At 38.3% G+C, this 23512-nt stretch overlaps 1 protein-coding gene across 4 annotated transcripts; it reads left to right on the top strand.

The window, feature by feature from the left end:
- Nucleotides 1-49: 49 nt before the first annotated feature.
- Nucleotides 50-22338, top strand: ZNF583 (zinc finger protein 583). 4 transcript variants are annotated; one of them, XM_073015877.1, is made up of 6 exons: nt 50-280; nt 2845-2943; nt 5306-5399; nt 9831-9957; nt 10212-10310; nt 19379-22338. In XM_073015877.1, exons 4-6 carry the CDS (start codon nt 9924-9926, stop codon nt 20854-20856), a joined length of 1611 nt encoding a protein of 536 aa, XP_072871978.1. In that variant the 5' UTR covers nt 50-280; nt 2845-2943; nt 5306-5399; nt 9831-9923; the 3' UTR covers nt 20857-22338. The 4 variants fall into 4 exon arrangements, with proteins under 4 accessions (XP_072871978.1, XP_007996436.3, XP_037862325.2 ...); XM_007998245.3 differs by lacking the exon at nt 5306-5399 and having other exon boundaries at nt 10215-10310; XM_038006397.2 differs by lacking the exon at nt 5306-5399.
- The last annotated feature ends 1174 nt before the right edge of the window (nt 22339-23512 follow it).

Genomic DNA, 23512 nt, shown 5'->3' with positions numbered 1-23512 from the left:
CAGCGGAGGTGGGCTTACTAGGGAAGGCGGCGCAGCAGAAACTACCAGCAACTGAGCGGCGAGACCTGCGGCCTCCCGGGACCCTCGGGCACCATCCCAGCATCCTCTGCGCCGCGCCGGTCCTGGACTTCATTTCCCAGCGGCCCCTGCGGCCTGCCCTAGCGCTGCGGCGCCTTTGTGAGCGCGGCCGGCGGCCAGGATCGAGCCCTGGCCCGGGCCCTGGCCCAGCCCCGGCCTCCAAGGACCGCGCGAAGGAAGTACCCACCGGAGGGAGGAGGCGGTGAGTAGCGCGGGATGGAGCTGACGCCGAGAGCGGCCATGCCGCCGTGTGTGGGACCGTGTGTGACAGTGTGTGAGAATGTTGTGACATTAAGGAACCGTGTGTGACAATGTGTTTGACAGTGTGGAACCGTGTGTGAGACCATGTGTGACAGTGTGAGAATGTGTGTGAGACCGTGTGTGAATATGTGCGTCAGTGTGAGACCATGTGGGACAAATGTGGGATTGTGTGTGACAGTGTGAGACTGGGTGTGAGAATGTGTGTGACAGTATGAGACCGTTGCCCCTGTGTGTGCGGGAGCCTTTGACAGTATATGGGACCGTGTGGGATGTGTTTAAGACCACATCACCATGTGTGAGACTGACTGGGAGTGTGTGACAGTGTTAAACTGTCACTATGTGTAGACCGTGTGTGAACAGTGTGTAAGACCATGTCACTGTGTGTGTGACCTGTGTGTGCGAGATAATGTAAGATTGTGTGACAATGTGTGTGACTTTGTGAACAGTTTGACCGTGTGTGTAGGATCATGTGAGACTGTGACAGTATGTGAGGCCATGTCACCGTGTGTGAGGCCATGTGTGGTTGTGTATGGTGTGTGGCTGTTGATGTGGGACCACGTGAAACTGCGACAGTGAGAATTTGTGTGACAGTGTTGAGTGTATGTCACTGTATGTGAAACTATGTGAACAGAGTTTGTGTTGTTGGACTAAGATTGTATGTGACAGTGAGATTGTGCATGACAGTGTGTGTGATTATGTGAGACTGACGGAGATTGTGTGACTTAGCACTGTGTGTCACCCGACAGTGAGTGTGACAGTGTGACTCAGAATGGCCCTATATGACCCATTGTGAGAGCAGGGCGGGCTACATTGTGGGGGCATGTCCATAGGTTGCCAGGGGAGGTGCCAGAGTGAGAAACTGTGTGGTTTGTTGTCTGTGATTTGTGTGGGCAGGAAGCTGTGTGGGTGGTTGGAGATGCTGGTGTTCTCTGGGGTTTGGGAGACTGCTGTTGTGGTGGAGAGACAGAGAGATGGAGATGAAGGGGAGAAGATGGAAAAAGGGAGAGGGGAAGAGAGCTGGAAAGGGAGAGACAGACAGGAGCCTCAGACTGAAAGCCTGAAAACGCTGGCTGCCTGTCGTCTGGCACAGTAGTTTTTCCATCCCTCTCAGTCTCTGGGGGCATGTGAGGAATTTAACAGGAAAAAGAAATGGGAGACCTACCATGTGCTATTTATGAAAATGAATGACAGAAAGATGAAAATTTATTTAAGAAAGGATATACCAAGCACTGTGCTCAATGCTTTATGTAGATCATTTCAGAATCCTCCCAACAATTGATAGGGAATAGTTACCGTTTCACTGATAGGGAAACAGGTTTGCAGTGGTTACCTAACTTGCCAGAGGTTGTAGAGGTAGCATGTGGTGGTTTGGCTGTTTGAGACCAGGGATTCTGATCCTTAAGCCTAGTGGTTCTTACCACTAAGTTATGCTGCTTCTTAGGTAATGGCTTTATTCTTCAAGACAGTGAGGTCTGGTGGATAAGAATTAATGATAGGGGTTTGGATGACTGTTCATGCATAGCCTGTCCCTCCTTCCCTCTCTCCTTCTTTCTCTCTGAGGAGATTGCCCAGAAAAATCAAGAGATTAGTTTTCAGTTGTGGGTTGTCATAAGCCAGGACCTGAAGTAGGCCGTCTTGACTCTTTGATCAAGTGTCCACCACACCACATGGACCCGCTGATGCTCACTCTGTGTACAGAGATGCTTTCTCTGAGAAATTTTACTTTGTAGCTTTATCTCTCATCCTTGCAGAAAGGGTGGGGACATATTTCCTTTCAACATCATGATCCAGTGGAAAGAATTAAAAGTTAGACCTGGTTTCCAGTTTGGCTTAATTCCTTATTACCATGATGCCTTGAATAATTACTCTGATGAAGAGCCTTCATGTGTGAAAGAGGGGGAAATCTTGCTTGGTAATGCCATTCTGTAATTGCTGTTTTTGTTTTAAATTATAAATGGGAAGGTAACTTAAGCACAGAACATGTATGTTGTATTTTTTTTTTTTTTGAGACGGTATCGCTCTGTTGCCCAGACTGGAGTGCAGTGGCATGATCTTGGCTCACTGCAAGCTCCGCCTCCTGAGTTCATGCCATTCTCCTGCCTCAGCCTACCGAGTAGCTGGGACTACAGGCGCCCGCCACCACACCTGGCTAATTTTTTGTATGTTTTAGTAGAGACTGGGTTTCACCGTGTTAGCCAGGATGGTCTCGATCTCCTGGCCTTGTGTCTCGATCTCCTGACTTCGTGATCCTCTGCCTCAGCCTCCCAAAGTGCTGGAATTACAGGCGTGAGCCATGGCACCCGGCCCATATGTTGTATTCTTAAGATCCAAAGCATGTGGGCAAAAGAATTGTAAATTTAGATATAAATGACTTGCTCAGTGATATCTCTAATTTACTCCTGAGGTTGGGGAAAGAAGGAGAAAGAGAAGGAAAGGTTTCTAGGCTGATGATACTGAGAGCTGCAGGGCAGGCCTGGCATTTTATGTCTTTTTTTCCTTCTCCAGCTCTACTTTCTCAGGATACCATCCCTCTCCCAGAGAGGAGCCTGAAGGAGTAGGACAGAAGAGTTGTCAAATTCTGGAATCCTTAAAGCCATGTCCAAGGTAAGGAAACATTTCTTCTCTCTTCCCTAAAATGCCATCTTATTTTTTAGGTTATACGAGCATTTTGTTTTTCTTCCAAAATACTCCAACCTAACAAGGTTCCATTCATCCAGTGACTCGTTCCTCATATCTTGCTTTCCAGTAAAAGTCCCCAAAAGCCTAGTCATCTTTTTTTCCACAGCCAGCATTTTTATCTTCACTCAAGAAATAGTTTGGCACCTCCTCTGGGTTTAGTGTCTGTTAGAAGCCCTCAAGATGCAAAAATACACTCACTGGCATATGAAAACCTTCATTGTAGTAAGTTGATTCATTGAGATTGAGGTGTATGTTCAGATGTAACCACTAGCATAAATAAAGCTTTTCCACAGACCTAGGTTTGAAAAGAAGGTGAGACAGGAGGGTTGTCAGGTGGTCTTAGTCACAGAACAGGGCAGAGTCTCTTGCTCAAAGTGATTTTGAGGAGTGAGATGTGTTGAGTCTTGAATATTAAAGTGTGGGTCAGCTAGGGCAGGGATTTTTCCAAGCACTCTGTGGGCTTTGAAGAATAGTATTCCAGGGAATAATGAGGTACCATTTTAGGGACATTCTCAGTGTCCACAGCTATGTTATTCTAGGTCATTCAGTTAAGATTAGTGGAATTAATATGTAAAAAATAGAACTTTTTTTTGAAAAAGAGTAATGGGAGAGCACTTAAATCTACATTAAAATAAAAACTGTATATATCTATAATAATGAAAACAGTAGATAGTGTGGAATGGAGCCAGAAGAAACATAATGTTAAGAAACAAATCCAAGTATAAGAATTCCATAAGAATGGAAATATTCATTCACTGAACATATAGTTATTAAAGACCTTATGCTAAGTGCTGTGATAAATAAAAATAGACCCTGTCTTTGTCTTCATAGAATTTAATGTATACTAGTTTAATTATATGATGTACTGATATTATTTTAAGTCAATGGGGAAGGGATGGAATATTCATTTAGTAAAAAAAAAAATTTCTCTACACATAGATAAAAATACGTAGAGTTTAAATACATTATATAGGTTAAATATATATAAAAAAACACAAACCTCTAGGTTAAAATATAGAGAATGGAGAAAGAGTAAGGTGAGGCAGATGCAGAAATCAGCTAGTACAGCACTGTCCAATAGAACTTTCTGTGATGATTGACAGTAGAAATGTTCTATATCTACAGTGTTTAATATAGAAGCCACTAGCCAGATGTGGCTACAAAGACTTGTATATACTAGCATGACTGAGAAACTAAATTTTTAATGTTACTTGATTTAAATTTAGTCATATGTAGCTAGTAGCTAGTGTATTAGACAGCACAGTCTTAGGCTTATAAAACAGTAAAGCCGGGAAGATAATTAAGGGTGATCTTGTCCAAGTTTCCCATTCTACAGATGAAGAAAAGGAGGCCAGGGGCAGAAAGTGACATGTCCACGTAACCAGTTAGTGACTGAGGCAGATGTAAGAAGTTGTAATATACATTGAGGGTCAGTAACATCGATGATGGTGAGTGATATTAAGAGGGTGGTGGAAAATGATGAAGGACCCTGTAGCGAGACTGTGATGGGGCTCATTATTTCACTCCCATGCCCAGAACCTTCATTGCCTTCCTCTCTTACTTGGAATGAAATCCAGTATCCTAACCATGGCCTATAAGGCCCTTTGTGCTTCAGCTCCTGGCTTTCCTAGACCTCATTTTCTACAAATATTTACCTCTCTTCATTTTAATGACAGTAGTGAATTTGCTGTCTCTCAGACTTACTCTACTTTTTCTTGTCTCTGGACTTTTGCATTTGCTCCCCCGTCCCCCTACATGTTGACATAGCTTGCCCTCCCATTTCACTCAGATTGTTGTTCAAACCTTACCTCTTCGTTTAGACTTACCTTGACCATATTATCTACAATAAACACCCTATCACTCTTAATCACCTTTTACCTTCTTTTGTTTTTTGTCACATGTCACTACCTGACATGTATGACCTTATGTTTCATGGTTTTCTCCTTTGTTAGAATATTAAGAGGAGAAACTTTGTTTTGTTCACCTTTGTATTCCTGACTCTTAGAATAGTACCCGGTTGGTAATAGGCATTCAGATGAATTCCTCATCTGTGAGTGAGACCAGGATAGCTAGAGCTAGACACCTCTTCTTTCCTGCTACTGATTTGGTAACAGAAGAAAGAAAAAGCTGAAAGTGTGATGTATAGAATAGATGGAATCCATTAGCCCAAATGCTGTTTCCAGGACCCCTCCCCAGACCTCCTGAATCATGGTCTCTTGGTGGCACCTAAGAAAACACATTTTTATTGGGTTTCCCAGGATTATTATTTTTTTTTTTTTTGAGATAGGATCTCACTGTGTTGCCCAGACTGGTTCTGAACTTCTGGCCTCCAGTTATCTTCCTGTGTCAGCCTCCCAAGTAGCCCAGTAGCTGGATTACAGGTATCCAGGATGATTTTAATGCATGGCTTTTGAGAACCTCTGCCTTTAAAGATTATATTTAAAGTATGCCTCTTGTAAGCAGCATATAATTGACTAGTTTTAAAAAAGCTAGCCTGTTCATCTTAATCTTTTAGTGTTTATTACATATTTAATATAATACTTGTAGATATGTTTTTAAAACTACTGTATTTCTGTTTGTTTTCCATTTATCCCATCTGTTCTTTTTTCCTTTGTTTCTCCTGAACGGGATGAGATGCCTATGGTGATTTAACTCCACAGTATTATTATTGCTCTATTTATAGTTACTGCTTTAGAACTCTTAATTTATTCCTGTGTTTTCATGCTTCCATTTTCCTTCTGTTTTACTTCTACCTGAAGAACTCTTTGAGGATGTCTTCGAGTGCAAGCCAACACTTTACTCCCACCCTTAATTGTTTTTTTTCACTTCAAAAACAATTTGACCGTATTGTTGCTGGGTCAAAATAGTGTAATTACAAATTGTTTTGAGGTTAAGTAATTTTGTGAAATCCTGGTCTCAATGGAGAGAATGACGTCTATGAATCAATTTAAAAAAAATAATTCAGGACCTATGCAACATCATAGTAAAAAATTAAGATTTACCCAGCCGGGTGCGGTGGCTCACGCCTGTAATCTCAGCACTTTGAGGGGCCGAGGCAGGTGGATCATCTGAGGTCAGGAGTTCAAGACCAGCCTGGCCAACATGGTGAAACCCCATCTCTACTCAAAATACAAAAATATTAGCTGGGCATGGTGGTGGGTGCCTGTAATCCCAGCTACTGGGGAAACTGAGGCAGGAGAATTGCTTGAACCTGGGAGGTGGAGTTTGCAGTGAGCCGAGGTCATGCCACTGCACTCCAGCCTGGGTGACGATGGCAGAAAACTCCGTCTCAAAAAAAAAAAAAAAATTAAGATTTACCCAACTGAAAATAAGCGTGGGGGTTAGTAAGTAAGACAGGGTATAATTGTACTATATAATATTACTCAGCCAATAATTGACATTATCGGTAAGTGAAATATATACATAATCATAGACATCAGTATAAGGAACTGTTTGAACAGATTATACTAACTATAAATTATAATTGCTTTTAGGAGGTCGAGTGACATGGGAGTAGGCATGGGAGTGAAAGACTTCCAATCCTAGCACTTTGGGAGGCCAAGGCAGGAGAATCGCTTGAGCCCAGGAGTTTGAGACCAGCCTGGGCAACACAGTGAGACATCATCTGTACCAAAAATTTAAAAAATTACCTGGGCCTGGTGATGAGCGCCTGTGGTCCCAGCTGCTTGAGAGGCCGAGGTTGGGAGAATCATTCAAGCCTTACAAGTTGAGACTGCAATCAGCCATGATTGTAACACTGCACTCCAGCCTGGGCGACAGAGCAAGATCCTGTCTCCCAAAAAATAAAATTTAAAAAAAAAAGGAGTGGGGGGAAATCACTGAGGGTAGAAATACTGGAGAGTATATTTTTAAGTTTCTTTAATGATAGTAATTTTTAAATTAAAATAATTATAAAAAGCATTTGCGGCCGGGCGCGGTGGCTCAAGCCTGTAATCCCAGCACTTTGGGAGGCCGAGACGGGCGGATCACGAGGTCAGGAGATCGAGACCATCCTGGCTAACACGGTGAAACCCCGTCTCTACTAAAAATACAAAAAAACTAGCCGGGCGAGGTGGCGGGCGCCTGTAGTCCCAGCTACTCCGGAGGCTGAGGCAGGAGAATGGCGTAAACCCAGGAGGCGGAGCTTGCAGTGAGCTGAGATCCGGCCACTGCAGTCCAGCCCGGGCTACAGAGCAAGACTCCGTCTCAAAAAAAAAAAAAAAAAAAAAAAAAAAAAAAAAAAAAAAAGCATTTGCAAGGTATTCATGGTCTCATTGGCTGAGAGGAAAATGTCAGATAATTAAAACACAGAATGCATTAGTTCATGTGTGCAGCTAAAAAATGTCTCTTGAGGACTTTGTGTAGCAAAAGCTTCTTCATTAATGTCTACACAATAAATGATGTGTGTGGAACACTTTCCTGCCCAAAATTTTAAAGAGTTTGTATTGAAGTGTTTGAGTTACAGTAGAATTGATGAATAGCAGTGCCCAGGCCTATCCAGCACAAGTTTTACTTTTTAGACCTGATTCACATTCCTTTCCTTTTTCGAAGTGACAGGTCACTTCCTTAGATATCCTTGTTTTAAGAAGTGTTTCAGAGATGGAAGCTTTTTAAACAGCTGATGCATGTAATTGATGTTTCTTGGAGCCATACTTTTGCTTTCTTTATAGATAACCTCAACATTTTTGTGCATCGTTCTGACAGTAGCACTTAACATTGACTCATTTTTTTTTTCCATTAAAAAGGTTTCTAAATAAAATCACTGATGTATTTGAGTATTTCTTCAACAGGAGCCTTACTCTGCAAAGAGTCATATAAGGGTAGGGGTGATGTTCATATTTGACAACCAACAAAGCAAAGGCACACAGCAGAACACATCTTAGCTGGGATCCTGGCGTTTGCTGCCATGCTGGGCATTAATCTTCAGTTGCTGAATTCCTTATGGAGAAATCTGGTCACTAGCAGCACTCAGTGCAGTAGCTGTTTACCAGTGAGTGTGGCAATATTTCAGTATTTAAGGAATCAACATAGCTGTTCAGATGTGTACCATTGAATCCCATCTCTATGTCAGCCCAGCTTAAGAACAGGCTTTGCTCTGTGACGTGTCAAAACCAAGATGCATATGCCTAACCATACAGCAAGCCCTGGTAAGTCTTGAGCTGATTTATCTTGTTAGGAAGAAGACCCATTTTTAATTTTTAGGGAGCGAACTAGGTCTCGTTCCATGTTATCTTAAAGATCCTTACTTCAACATGCAGTAGTAGTATTTGGGAGCTGTACTGTAACATTTTAAAAACTCTCTTGCTCATCAAACAGGCACAGTTGTGTATGTTTCTCTAGTGAGAGCGGTGGGTATTTTTTGATGCATTTCATTATCAGACTTGGAGACGTTCACTATTTAAGTAAATTAATAGTGCTTACATTATATTATTTTGTCTCTTATGTAGCATATTTATAAGTTACCAACTATCTTTACAACTTAGTGGGGTTATCAAGAGCTGTTAGGCAATCATTTGTTGCCTCTTCCACACAGTCTCAGGAAAATTTTTATTTCCAACGGAAATTTGTCCTATATTGAAATAACTTTTATTGTACTTCTTTGATTCCTTCTTATCAAGTACTGATTATACAGATTCAAACATTTATTATAATAATACTCTTCTTCTCAAGACATTAGAAGTCACAGTCTTGGAGATCAACTTCATTTTATCTGTGACAAATTTTTTCTTGTTTTGATTGAGATACCTTTTTGTTTGTTTGTCTTTAGAAACAGGGTCTCACTATATTGCCCAGGCTGGACTCAAGCATCCCAGGCAATCCTCCTGCCTCAGCCTCTTGAGTACCTGGGACTTTAGACATGCACCACCACCTCTGGCCTAATTCAGATACCTTTTGTGACATCAAGCTGCTGTTCATCTAAACCATATGCCTTCCGTTCATTTAAACCATCTACAGGGGAGGAATTTGTGTAAAACAAATGTTTAAAGTACAACACACACAAGACCTAGGTTATCATTATGAAATGTGTACTATGAAATGTAAAAACTACGTGAGATACCTGAGGTCATCAGTGAGATGAAATGCATCACTTTGACAGCTGATTAGCTAATGTTATCTTTGCCACCAAGCACAAATTCAGCGGCATACTTCCCCACACATTAGGTGATCTGTCACTCAGCTTCTTGATTGCTCTCTGTTATGGTATACATTTAAGCCATATTTTTGCAAGTCAGTATAAAACTTTGTTTACTATTTCTATTACGTATATTTAATTTCAGAAAGTCAATATTGTAAGCATCAAACATATTTATATGTATTTTTATACAACCCTATTGATGTCTCTGGAACATTGACCATTTCATTGTACTGAGTTTGGAAAAATGCCAGGTTCAGCCATATACACGTTATAAAGCTTAACTCAGCCTGTTTCTTCCTTGAAGCTCTTTACTTCCCCAGTGTATCTGATCTTCCAATATTGAGAAATACTCTGGCATTTAATATGAATAACATATTTTATACTCGATTTACAGTGTTCTGTTATTTTCCAATTTTGTTTGTGTTATAAATCCTTTTCTCCAACAGTAGGATTATCTCTCAAATTGTATACTTTCCATGACAGAATATCAAAACAAAGCACAAAGAAGTCATCTAGTAATTATCTGACATGTGTTGCCTAGAACCTAAGATACTGTCAGAAAGTTTTGCTATGTGCAGTATTTCTCTCTCAAAGTATAGACAATTTAACTTTTTAACCTAGGCTCATGTGAGGATATGAACACTAGTTGAGCAAGAATGTGTTTATGTCATTTCAGGATTTGGTGACATTTGGGGATGTGGCTGTAAATTTCTCTCAAGAGGAATGGGAATGGCTGAACCCCGCTCAGAGGAATTTGTACAGGAAAGTGATGTTGGAGAACTACAGGAGCTTGGTATCACTGGGTAAGGACATCTCCTGTAATTCAGAATCTGTACATGGGACTGAGCTCCAGTGTAATGTTGGGAAACCTCTGATGTCCTTCACTAAATTTCCCTTTCTTGTGCTTCCCAAAATAGGTTGAATTTGTAGAACTGGCAGCTTCATCTTCCCCATTCTTATTCCTCAGCTCCCTCCCATTATGCTCCCACCTTCTTGATGATGCAGAAACTTGATCTTACTTACATACCTGCCTAATTCCCCTTTTATTTTTTGTAAGCAGGAGTTTCTGTTTCTAAGCCAGATGTGATCTCATTATTGGAGCAAGGAAAAGAGCCCTGGATGGTGAAGAAGGAGGGAACAAGAGGCACATGCCCTGGTGAGTAAGAGAGAAACAGGGAGATAGAAGACATTGCCAGGAAAAGCTCAGCAATTCTGAAAGATTTCAGTTCATCATTGATGTTTCCTGGGTAGCTTTTCTTAAAGATTCAAAGTCTGGGAAGAAATATTGAGGCATCTTTAGCATGAGCTCCTCAATTTGTTCTCTCTGTTTATATTCTCTCACAAGTTATGGTCTTCTCTGACAGTAATCTTCTCTGATAACTCATTTTCCTATTGTTGGATCCAAATGTCACAGCATCTCCTTGTCCTTGCCTTTTAGTTTTATACAGGTTGCTTTGTTTCATTTTTTAAAAATCCAGGTGCCTATAATCCCGGCTTTTTGGGAAACCAAGGTGGGTGGATCACGTGAGCCCAGGCGTCCGAGACCAGCCTGGGCAACATGGTAAAACAAAATACACACACACAAAATATCAGCCAGGCCTGGTGGCATGCACCTGTAATATCTACGTGGGAGGCTGAGGTGGGAGGATCACCTGAGCCTGTGATCTGAGAGCACGCCACTGCACTCCAGCCTAGGCAACAAAGCAAGAGCCTGTCTTTAAAAAAAAAAAAAAAGAAGCTAGGTTTTTTTTGTTTGTTTTTTGTTTTTTTTTCCTTTCTCAGTTACTCATTCCTTTTAGATTGAAGGATTGATGCATTTATTTATTTATTCTTTTTCCAAGCCTCATTGGCTTTATGTTTTTTTTGTTTGTTTGTTTGTTTTTGAGATGGAGTCTCACTCTGTCGCCCAGGCTGGAGTGCAGTGGACGGATCTCAGCTCACTGCAAGCTCTGCCTCTCGGGTTTATGCCATTCTCCTGCCTCAGCCTCCCGAGTAGCTGGGACTACAGGCGCCCGCCACCTCGCCCTGCTAGTTTTTTGTACTTTTTAGTAGAGATGGGGTTTCACCGTGTTAGCCAGAATGGTCTCGATCTCCTGACCTCATGATCCGCCCATCTCGGCCTCCCAAAGTGCTGGGATTACAGGCTTCAGACACCACGCCCAGCCGACTTTATGTTTTGGGAAGAGGATTCTGCTAAATTCTTGGGATTATTCAGAGGCTTATACACCAGCAAAGAAAAAAGAAAGCCAATATTATTTACAAGTGTGGGTAACTACAAGATGATAACACTTAATAGAAACAATCATAAGAATAGGTTGATAGGAGGAAAGATGATAAATTTGGCTGTGGACATAAGAGGGTTATATGTATAAGATGAGGAGAGTTCCAAGCAAAGAAATGCAACATGCAACTGGTTTAGAAGATAGGGTCTGAGAAAAATACTCTGATTTAGATATGTCAATGGGAATGAATTAAGATCACTGGTCTTAAGAGTTTGAGAGATAAAGCCTGATGCTGAGGCCTTTGTGGGAGAAGTGAATCTTTGACAACTTTCTCAGTATCCTTCATGGTAAATGGCATCTCTATAGTTTGTCTTTGGTTAATATATATATATTTTTAGATGGGGTCTTGACCTGTTCCCCAGGCTGGAGTGCAGTGGTGCACTGCAACCTCCACCTCCCAAGTTCAAGCAATTCTCCTGCCTCAGCCTCCCAAGTAGCTGGGATTACAGGCATGCGCCACCATGCCCAGCTAATTTTTCTGTATTTTAAGTAGAAATGGGGTTTCACCATGTTGGTCAGGGTGGTCTTGAACTTGTGACCTCAAATGATCTGCCCACCTGGGCCTCCCAAAGTGCTGAGATTATAGGCATGAGCCACTGCCTCCAGCCTGTCTTTAGTTAAATTTTATGCATTTTAATTTTTCTAGATAATTGTTCTTTTCATTTAGATTATCAGATTTCATGAATTTGAGCAAAGTAATATACAATTATTTTTCTTTTTTTATATCTATAATGGTTTCCAATTTTAATTTCTTATTTTGTATAACTATTCTTTTTTAAAAAGAATATATTGGTCAGGTGTGGTGGCTTACACCTGTAATCCCAGCACTTTGGGAGGCCGAGGCATGTGGATCATGAGGTCAGGAGTTCAAGACCAGCCTGGCCAAGATGGTGAAACCCCGCCTCTACTAAAAATACAAAAATTAGCCAGGTGTGGTGGCGGGCGCCTGTAATCCCAGCTACTCAGGAGGCTGAGGCAGAGAATCACTTGGAACTCAGGAGGTGGAGGTTGCAGTGAGCCAAGATCACACCACTAAACTTTAACCTGGGAGACAGAGCGAGACTCTGTCTCAAAAAAAAAAAAAAAGAATACATGTATTATTAGGTCGCTCTGTTCATAAATAAGTTTATTTTTAAATAATTAGCTTATGGATTTATGTATTAGTATTCTTTTCCAATTTTCTGGTTTTTTTCCATACTAATTCATGAAATATTTTCTCCTTACTAATTCTTTCCTTCTAATTTTCTTATTTATTTTGATCTCCATAGTGCTGAAATGAGAACTTGATCTATTAATTTCATTCTTTTATTTAGTAATGAGATTATTAAGGACTATGAATTTTCCTCTAAGTTTGTCTTTGTCTATCTCCTGTAGATTCTGATACTTAAGTGTTTTTGTTACTGCTGTTCATACTAGATAATCTACCTTAAAAATTTTTTTCTTTCACCCAGAGTTGTTTAAAAGAGAGTTTTCTGGTTTTATTGTATTTGATCAGATAGTATTATTATTAAGGAATTATTTATATTCAGTAAACTGGATACATATAAATTGTACAGTTTGATGACACTTGCATATACCCATGAAACTGTCACCACAATCAAGACACATTTAGTATTTCTGTCACCCCAAAAGATTGCTTGTGTCTTTCCATCTATCCTACTCTCCACTCCCAGTTCCAAACAAACATGAATCTGATCTTTGTTGTTTTTTATTAATTTGCATCTAAAGTAAATGGAATCATACAGTATGTATTTTGTTATGTCTGGCTTATTTCGCTCAGCATAATGATCTTGAAATTTATCTATATTATTACAGTATGAATGCAACATTTCATTTATCCATTCACCTAGTGATGGACATTTGGGTTGTTTCCACTTTGGGGCTATTATAAATAAAGTTGCTATACAGCTGTCATGTACAGGACTTTGTGTGAACATATATTTTTATTTTTTGGGGGTAAATACCTAAGATGGAAGAACTGAGTTATGTGATAGGTATATGTTTAACTCTGTTAGAAACTGTCAGCTTTCTGAAGGAATTATACCATTCTTCTAGCAGTGTATGAGACTTCCAGTTAATCCACATTCTCACCAAATCTTGGTATCATTAGTAGTATTTTTAATTTTAGTCATTCTAAAAGTTGTGTTGTGGTTTTAGTATGCATTTCTGGAATGACTAATAATGTTGAGCCTCTTTTCATATGCTTACTGGCCATGCATATAACTTTTATGAAATATTTGTTCAAATATTTTGCCCATGTTTTATTGGATTGTTTATCTTATGAGTTGTAAGAGTTCTGTATATTATCTTAAAACAAGTTCTTTATCATTTATATGTATTGGCTTATATGTATGCCAATTATAGCTTGCCTTTTTGTTTTTCTACTGCCACCTCTGTTGGAGGCAAAGTTTGCAATTCTTGTAAAATCCAATTTATTAACTTGTCTTAGTTGGTGCTTCTTATATCTAAGAAATTCTTGCTACTCACAGGTCACAAAGATATTTTTCTAGGAGTTTTAAAGTTTTAGCATTTACATTTAGCTCTGTGAATGATTTTGAGGTAATGTATGTGTCTTGTGTGAGGTAAAGGTTGAGGTTCATTTTTTTTTCCATATGGATATACAGTTGCCCCAAGACCGTTTGTCAGGAAACACTTTCTCTTCCTAATTGTATCACCTTGCTACTTTTCCTGATCATCACTTGACCATATATGTGTGGGTATAGTTCTGGAATCTCTTCTGTTCCATTGATCTATATGTCTATTGTCTCACCAGTTCCATACTGCCTTGATTACTGTAGCTTTATGGTAAGTTTTGATATCAGATAGTGCAATTTGTAAAATTGCCTTGACTGTTTTAGATCATTTGCATTTCATATAAATTTCAGAATGAAGTTGAGAATTTCTACTCAAAAAACTTAGATTTTTGCTGGGATTACATTGATTCTGTACATCAAATGAAAAAGAACTGACCTCTTAACATTGAGTCTTCTAATATAAGTATGGTTTATTAAGCCATTTATTGGTCTTTAAAAATGTCTCGAAGTTGGGTGTGATGGTGTGCGCTGGTAATCTTAGCTACTTGGGAGGCTGAGTTGGAAGGATTACTTGAGTCCAGGACTTTGAGACTAGCCTGGACAACATAGCAAGACTCTGTCTGAAAAAGAAAAAGGAAAAATAATAAAATTTATCTTAAGAATATTTTGTAGTATGCAGTGTAGTGGTACTGTGTTAAATTTTTTTCTTAAGTGTTTAATAGCTTTTTGAGTGCTATAATAAATACAATTTTTTAACAATTCAGTTTTCTAATAGTTTGCCCCTAGTATGCAAAAAATGGAAATTGATTTTTGTATTAACTTTACATCTTATGACCTTGCTAGATTCATTTAATAGTTGCCCTCACAGTTATTTTGTAGGTCTGTGAGGATTTTTTGGATGGACAATCATGCCATCTACAAATAGTTTTTTTTTTCCTTCTGATCCTTTGAGACTTACACCTTACACCTTATTTTTCTTGATGTATTGCAATGGCTAGGACCTCCTGTCTAATGTGTAATTGAAGGGGTAAGAGGAGATGTACTTGTGCTGTTCCAGTCTTAAGGGGAAATGTATTCTATCTTTACTGTTAAGTCAGTGTAAGCTGTAAGTTTTTCTTAGATGTCCTTGATCAGTTTGAAAATGTTACTTTCTATTCCTGGTTTGCTGAGCATTTTTATAATAAATGGATCAGATACTATTTCTACATCTGTTGAAATGATAACGTGATTTTTTTTTTCTTTAACCTTTTAATATGGTGAATTACACTGATTGATTTTCAAACGTGAAACCAATCTTGCATTTTTGGGATAAACTCTACTTGGTCAAGATGATGCTATTCATATTTTCCTGGATTTGATTTGCCCAGTTTTATTAAAGATTTTGCCCTATGTACATGTGCTACATTGGTCTGCAGGTTTACTTTTATTTATTTATTTGTATATATATATTTTTCAAGACGGAGTCTTGCTCTGTCACCAGGCTGGAGTGCAGTGACTCAATCTCGGCTCACTGCAACCTCCACCTCCTGGGTTCAAGTGATTCTCCTGCCTCAGCCTCCCGAGTAGCTGGGACTACAGGCACATGCCACCACGCCTAGCTAATTTTTGTATTTTTAGTAGACACGGGGTTTCACCCAGTTGGCCAGGATGGTCATGATTCTCGTCCTCGTGATCTGCCCACCTCGGCCTCCCAAAGTGCTGAGATTACGGGCATGAGCCACCGCGCCCGGCCTGCAGGTTTACTTTCTTAAAATTTTTTTATCTGGTTTTGGTATCAAGATAATACTGGCCTTATGAAACCAAGTTGGAAAGTGTTTTATCTTCTTCTATTTTCTGACAGTTTGGATAAAATGATATTATTTCTTCCTTAAATATTTGATAGAATTCACCAATGAAGACATCTGGGCCTGAAGTATTTTTTAAATAACAGCTTTAATGGATATAGGGTTAATCAGGTTATCTTATTTTTTGTTTAATCAGCTTTGTTAGGCTGTGTCTTTCAAGAGATTTCTGTGTTTCATCTGAGTTGTTCAATTTATTAACATTTTTAAAAAACAGCTGTACAATATGTAATGATAACTCCTCTGGTGTTGCTGATATCTGTTCTTTTTTTCTTGATAACTGATGTTTTAAAAGAACCTACTTTTGTTTTATTTCCTCTGTTGTTGTTTTTCTGTATTGTTAATTTTCTTTCTTAACTTTTTGCTTCCACTTTCCTTAAGTTTACGTTGGTCTTTTCCTCACTTCTTGAGGTAACATCTTAGATTATTGATTTTTAGACTTTTAGTTGTTTTCTAATATAAGCATTTGAAAACTAGATTTTCCTTTAAGTACCGTTTTAGCTGTATCCCTCAGATTTTGATATGTTGTATTCTCATTATCAACCAAGATATTTTCTAATTTCTCTTACTATACTCTTTGGCCCATGATTTATATGATTTGGCCCATGATATATAACCTCTATTGAGGTTAGAGAGCATACTCACCTTGGTTTCGGTACTTTAGAATTTATAGAGACTTGGTTTATATATAGGTTTATAGTCTATCTTATTTACTGAACACACTGTGTGCACTCGAATACATGTTGTACAAGTGTTGGTTGTAGTGTTGTATAAATATAAATTAGATCAAAGTAGTTAACCCTGTTGAGATCCTCTGTTACTATTTTCTCCTAGTTTTGTCAGTTTCTGAGCAAAGCATGCGTTAGTTGCCTATTATTACTATAGGATTACCTATTTCTTACACTTTCAATTTTTGTTTTATGTATTTTGAGGCTTTATATTAGGTGCACACACATTAAAGATTATTTCTTTCTAGTGAATTGATCCCATTATTACTATATGTCTCTTTATCTTTGGTAATACTCAGTTTTAAAGTCTATTTTATCTGACACGAATATAGTCAGTCTGGCCTTATGCTTACTGTTTGAATGTTACATCTTTATCTGTTTACTATTTATTTTTAATGTATTCTTATATATAATGTGAGGTTTCTATAAACAGCATATAATTGTGTCTTTCATTTTGTTGATTCCTATAAACTCTGCCTTTTAACTAAATGAGTTCATTAATATTTAATTATTTGTATAATTTGAGTTGGGTCTACTATTGTTTTCTCTTTAATATTTCTCATTTAAAAATATTTGCTCATCTCTATCTTCTTTTGGGATGTTTGAATATTTTTTATAATTCCATTTTATTTTATCTGCTGGCTTGTTGTACCTTTTTATATTATGCTTCCAGTGGGTGCTATCATGCAGTGATGCTCAAAATGTGGTCCTGAGACCAGCAGCATCACCTGTGAATTTATTAGAAATGAAGATTCTCAGCCCTCAACCTCCACTAACTCAATCAAAAACTCTGTGCACAGAGTATAGCAATCTGTCGTTTAGCAAGTTTTATCTAATTCTGATACACTCTAAAATGTAAGCATCATGCCTGTAACGATTATAACATCCATCCTTAACTTTTCAGTCTAATGAGAATTAGTATTCATCAATGACTATACCTATGTTTTTACTTCCTTATTATAGTTTTATCAACCTAATTCTGGGTTTATTTAATTAGATCATTGCTCCTTGGCAGTCATTTCATATTTCTTTTTTGACCCATGAGTCTTCAGAATTTAATTTTCATGTTGACTTTCTATAGGGCATTCATGAGTGTGATTTGCAACTGTTTAGAGAGGAAAGTGGAATTTGGAAGGGCACTGAGGCAGCACAGTGGGAGTCAGCAGCCTCAATTTAAGTATGTTGCCTTCAGATTCTTTTCCTTCCAAATATCATTATCCACTATAATATTTTAGTGGTTATATTCCATTTGATTTCAGACATTTACCCCATTCATGTAAGCATGTCATTCTAATAAGAGGATGAATTAGTGTGATGTTTTATGTATTGATTCAGTATTTATTCCAAAGATACTAAGCATCTTCTATCTTTCCAGGCTATTTTAGGTAATGGGTGTTCAAGGGTGAGAAAAAAAGTTCCTACACATGAATGTTTACATTCTAATGAGAATAGAGAGTAAGTTAACATGTAATATGATATTAAATAAGTTAGGTGCTGTGAAGTGCAAAGCAGGAGGAAGGGGAGTATGGAATACTTCATATTGGATGTTCAGCAAAGGCCATACTGAAGAGGTAATATGTGAACAGAACCTCAAGTGAAGAAGTGCACTGAGAGAAGGGATCAAGCAGGTATCTGTGGAAAGTGCTTTTCAGGCAGAGAAATGGCAAGTCTGGTGTTCCTAAAGTGGAAATATAGGAATACCCATATGACTGAAGTGGAGGAAGCAAGCAAGAGAGTAGTAGAATATGAGATCAGAGAACACCAGGTCATGTAGAGTTTTATAAACCAGGGTAGGAATTTTGGCTTTATTGTAAACATAGTACGAAACTACAGGAAAATCTTAAGCAGAAAAATGAAGTGATCTGATTTGGAACTGAACACGGGAAGGCAGATTAAGTTCTGTGCTAGGTTAGTAAGACCAAGCAGTTTAATAGAAAACTACTCTTATATGAAGGCATCTTAGCTTCAGGGATCAATTGAAAATTTACATATGGTTGGAATTTGTTACATAGAAAATGATTTTCAGGAAGACTTTTTTCTAACTGCAGATGTTTACCCACAGAGTTTTATGAACAATATGAACAACCATAAAGTTTTACATGTATCCTAATAAGTATATTAATACTTCCTAGTGTTGTTTTTAGCCCTGTGATTCCAATGGAGTTTTTAAATCATGTTAACATCATAAAACTGGCTTATTAAAGATAACTTAGCTTGAATGCAGGATAACCTATGATAAGAGAGGACAGGTGTTTGAAGTCTGTTATTAACTTAGATATAAAAAGCTGATTATGATTTTGGATGACCACCTTGTTTTGTTGTTCTTTTTTTTTTTTTTTTTTTTTTTTGAGACGGAGTCTCGCTCTGTCGCCCAGGCTGGAGTGCAGTGGCCGGATCTCAGCTCACTGCAAGCTCCGCCTCCCGGGTTCCCGTCATTCTCCTGCCTCAGTCTCCCGAGTAGCTGGGACTACAGGCGCCCGCCACCTCGCCCAGCTAGTTTTTTGTATTTTTTTTAGTAGAGACGGGGTTTCACCGTGTTAGCCAGGATGGTCTCGATCTCCTGACCTCGTGATCCGCCCGCCTCGGCCTCCCAAAGTGCTGGGATTACAGGCTTGAGCCACCGCGCCCGGCCGTTTTGTTGTTCTTATATTTACCTTACTGGTTGTCAATGATTATTTCCTTAATCAACTCTCTTAAATTCTTATTATTTATAATGTCATTATTTTAGAATGCATTATAAGCTTTTAAATCCTTTAACTTGTTATGTATTTTATTCACATGTTTAAGTTTCTTCTAGTGAATTAAATACAAAAGACATTTGTTTCTTGATATCTTTTAGATTGGGAGTATGTATTTAAAAACAGTGAATTTTCATCAAAGCAAGAGACATATGAAGAATCATCCACAGTTGTGACAGTGGGAACAAGACATCTTAGTTATAGCCTTGACTACTCCAATTTGAGAGAAGACTGTCAAGGTAAGGACTGGTATAAGAACCAGCTGGGAAGTCAAGAGGTACATCTTAGTCAGTTAATCATCACTCATAAGGAAATCCTTCCAGAAGTTCAAAATAAAGAATATAACAAATCTTGGCAAACATTCCACCAGGATACAATCTTTGATATACAACAGAGTTTTCCCACCAAAGAAAAAGAACATAAGCATGAACCACAAAAGAAAAGTTACCGGAAAAAATCTGTTGAAATGAAACATAGGAAAGTCTATGTAGAAAAGAAACTTTTGAAATGTAATGACTGTGAGAAAGTCTTCAACCAGAGCTCATCCCTTACTCTTCATCAGAGAATTCATACTGGAGAGAAACCCTATGCATGTGTTGAATGTGGGAAAACGTTCAGCCAGAGTGCAAACTTGGCACAACATAAGAGAATACATACTGGGGAGAAACCCTATGAATGTAAAGAATGTAGGAAAGCCTTCAGCCAGAATGCACACCTGGCCCAACATCAGAGAGTTCATACTGGAGAGAAACCCTATCAGTGTAAAGAATGTAAAAAAGCCTTCAGCCAGATTGCACACCTGACTCAGCATCAGAGAGTTCATACTGGAGAGAGACCTTTCGAATGTATTGAATGTGGAAAGGCCTTTAGTAATGGTTCATTTCTTGCTCAGCATCAGAGAATTCATACAGGAGAGAAACCTTATGTGTGTAATGTGTGTGGGAAAGCCTTTAGCCATCGTGGATACCTAATTGTACATCAGAGAATTCATACTGGAGAGAGACCCTACGAATGTAAGGAATGTAGGAAAGCCTTCAGCCAGTATGCACACCTTGCTCAACATCAGAGAGTTCATACTGGAGAAAAACCTTATGAATGTAAAGTGTGTAGGAAAGCCTTCAGCCAAATTGCATACCTTGATCAACATCAGAGGGTTCATACTGGAGAGAAACCCTATGAATGTATTGAATGTGGGAAGGCCTTTAGCAATAGTTCATCACTTGCACAACATCAGAGAAGTCATACTGGAGAAAAACCCTATATGTGTAAGGAATGTAGGAAAACATTTAGCCAGAATGCAGGCCTTGCTCAACATCAGAGAATTCATACTGGAGAGAAACCTTATGAATGTAATGTTTGTGGGAAAGCCTTTAGCTATAGTGGATCTCTTACTCTACATCAGAGAATTCATACTGGAGAGAGACCCTATGAATGTAAAGATTGCAGGAAATCTTTCAGGCAGCGTGCACATCTTGCTCATCATGAAAGAATTCATACTATGGAGTCATTCTTGACTCTTTCCTCTCCCTCACCCTCCACATCAAATCAGTTGTCAAGACCTGTAGGTTTCATCTCCTGAATATGTCTGAAATCTCACCTCTTTAATCCATTTCCATTCCATCATCCTTGTCCAATGCACATTAATATATTTGACATGGGATACTCGAGTAGCTTTCCAACTGGTCTCCTTGTATTCACCTTTGTCTGTGTCAGCTGTCCACATTGCAGCCAAATTTGTATTTTAAAAAAATATGTTGAATATCATTTCTCCCTCATTAAAATTCCTCAGTGGCATCCCATAGTTTTTAAGTTAAAGTACACATTCTCCAAAATAGCCTAAAAACCTAGCCTCTAACACCTTGTTCCAGGCTACCTTCCAAAGTTCCTATCTTGTGTCACTACCCATCTCATTCTCTGAATACTTATCCAGGATTAAGACACATTTTCCAGAATCAAAAAGATCTGGGTTCCAATCTTTGCACTTCCATTTTCTGCCCTCTAATTTGGGGGCAGCATTTTGTGCTTTGTAAGCTTCAGTCTGATTTATAGTGTGGGAATAATAATGGTTCTACCTCAAAAGTTAATAGAAGAATGAAATAATGCATGTAAATTGCTCAGCAGCGTGCCTAGCATAAAGTAATTAAACCTTAATGTAAAGTAAAAAGATAACCATACTACACATAGAAGAGCCGATCATCTCGGCCATGATTATCTCAGAAATAAAAAAGAGATGCAGCAGCTCAGGACTGAGAGATTGTGAAGTTTTTTTTTTTATTAGGAATGGTAGGCATTTTTCTAAAAGTAGGTAAGGAGAGTATCTAATACAGTAGGATGGACATTAGAGTCCGTCATATAGGGTAAAATGGTGGCTTCTATCTCAGCATTGACTAGATATTTAACAGTTCTAAGAAGCTAATGTCCTATTTTAAAACTTTTTTTTTTTTTTTTTTTTTTTTTTTTTGAGGTGGAGTCTTGCTCTGTTGCCCAGGCTAGAATGCAATGGTGCAATCTTGGCTCACTGCAACTTCTACCTCCCAAGTGATTCTCCTGCCTCAGCCTCCTGAGTAGCTGGGATTATAGACATGCACCACCATGCCTGGCTAATTTTTGTATTTGTAGTAGAGACAGGGTTTTGACATGTCGGCCAGGCTTTTCTCTAATTCTTGACGTCAGGTGATCCGCCTGTCTTGGCCTCCCAAAGTGCTGGGATTACATGTGTGAGCTGCCGTGCCTGGCATAAAAAGTCATTTTTAATAAGACAGTTTACTGAGATGTATTCATCATTTACATGTAAACAAAGGCAAAATCAAAATTAAAAAGAAGTTGTGAAACAATCAGTAACCAATGAAGAGTAGAAAATTAAGTTTGAACCCCTTTTCTAAATCTGGGTAAATGAGTTATATCAAACCTATGTCATTTAAACTAATAAAGGTTGTTAAATTACTAAAATTTCAAAACTAGTGAAGAAACCAAAACTGTAGGTGAGTTCTTATAAACTGGCCCACAAACATGTTTGATTCTGTATGCATGAAGTTTAAAATACATATGAATACCTTCAGCAGACCATGTGTTTTCCCTTTCTCAAACATTCAAACCACTCCCTGATCCTTTATATCTGACCTTTTTTAATATTACTTCCTGACCCCAGAAGTCTTTTGGCATATAATCAATGCAGTAATCAATTCACATATGACTATAGATACAAACAGAATGATGAAAGTTTAATGGAGGATGAAAAGGAAGACAAATATTTTATCCTTTATATGGTAAGATTGATGCACTATCATACAGATGTCAGTAGCCCATGAATTAATCTATAGATTTTACCTAACAAAATTCTGATACATTTTATAAGGTTTTAACATGTATGTGTGAACATACATATTCACGCTGTTACACATATAAAGAAAATATATAACAAAAGTGACCTATCACATCAGTGGTTTAACAGTTTTGGAAAAATTTATCCTGCTCTATACAACAATTCATTCTTTACATATGTGAAAGTTACTTTCAAGTGGTTTATCTAAATGTGGAACAAACAGTGATTAGAGAACTCTGTGGCACATTCTAATCATGGAATGAAAATGGCCTTCCTAAACGTTACATGATGTTCAGAAGCCTCCCCACCTCCTGCAAACAAGTCATAGGTTTGACTGTATCAGAACTGTATAAAGATTTTATATGACCAAAGATAGCAAAACAAAGATACAATATTTTTTAAAGCTAAGAATGGGAGAAATTTATCGCAGCACATATAAACTATGAAATTCGTATCCTTAACATAAAATTGCTTATAAAAATCTCTTAGGAAATGATGCGTTTCTCCAGCTCATAGTCAAAGGATATGAAGAGGCAACAGGTGACCAATAAATATGTGGTAAGTACTAAATCTCCCTAGGATCAGAAGAAATACAGTTTAGGCCAATGAAATACTATTTTTTCAATATCAGATTAATAAAACTTTGCATTGAAAGCATAGAAAAAGAGATACTATGCACAAATTTAAAAGAGCATGGGTTTGTACAAACTTTCTGGTAGGCAATTTGTCAACTTCAGAATTTTAATTGGGAAAAGTAGAATTTTATTTTGAAGTTCAAAAACTCGGCACACAATGTCTTTCCCTCCAGATCCTATTATACACATAGAACAATGTAAACGATACTTTAAAAAAAAAAGTGAGGCTTTTGAGTGGATGAAATAATTTTCTAAAAGGCAAAACAAGGAAGAGTGTT

Source organism: Chlorocebus sabaeus, chromosome 6 (genome assembly GCF_047675955.1).
Source record: "Chlorocebus sabaeus isolate Y175 chromosome 6, mChlSab1.0.hap1, whole genome shotgun sequence".
Classification (NCBI taxonomy): domain Eukaryota; kingdom Metazoa; phylum Chordata; class Mammalia; order Primates; family Cercopithecidae; genus Chlorocebus; species Chlorocebus sabaeus.
Note: the sequence above shows the minus strand (reverse complement) of the source record. Positions and strands in the feature narration are given on the sequence as shown.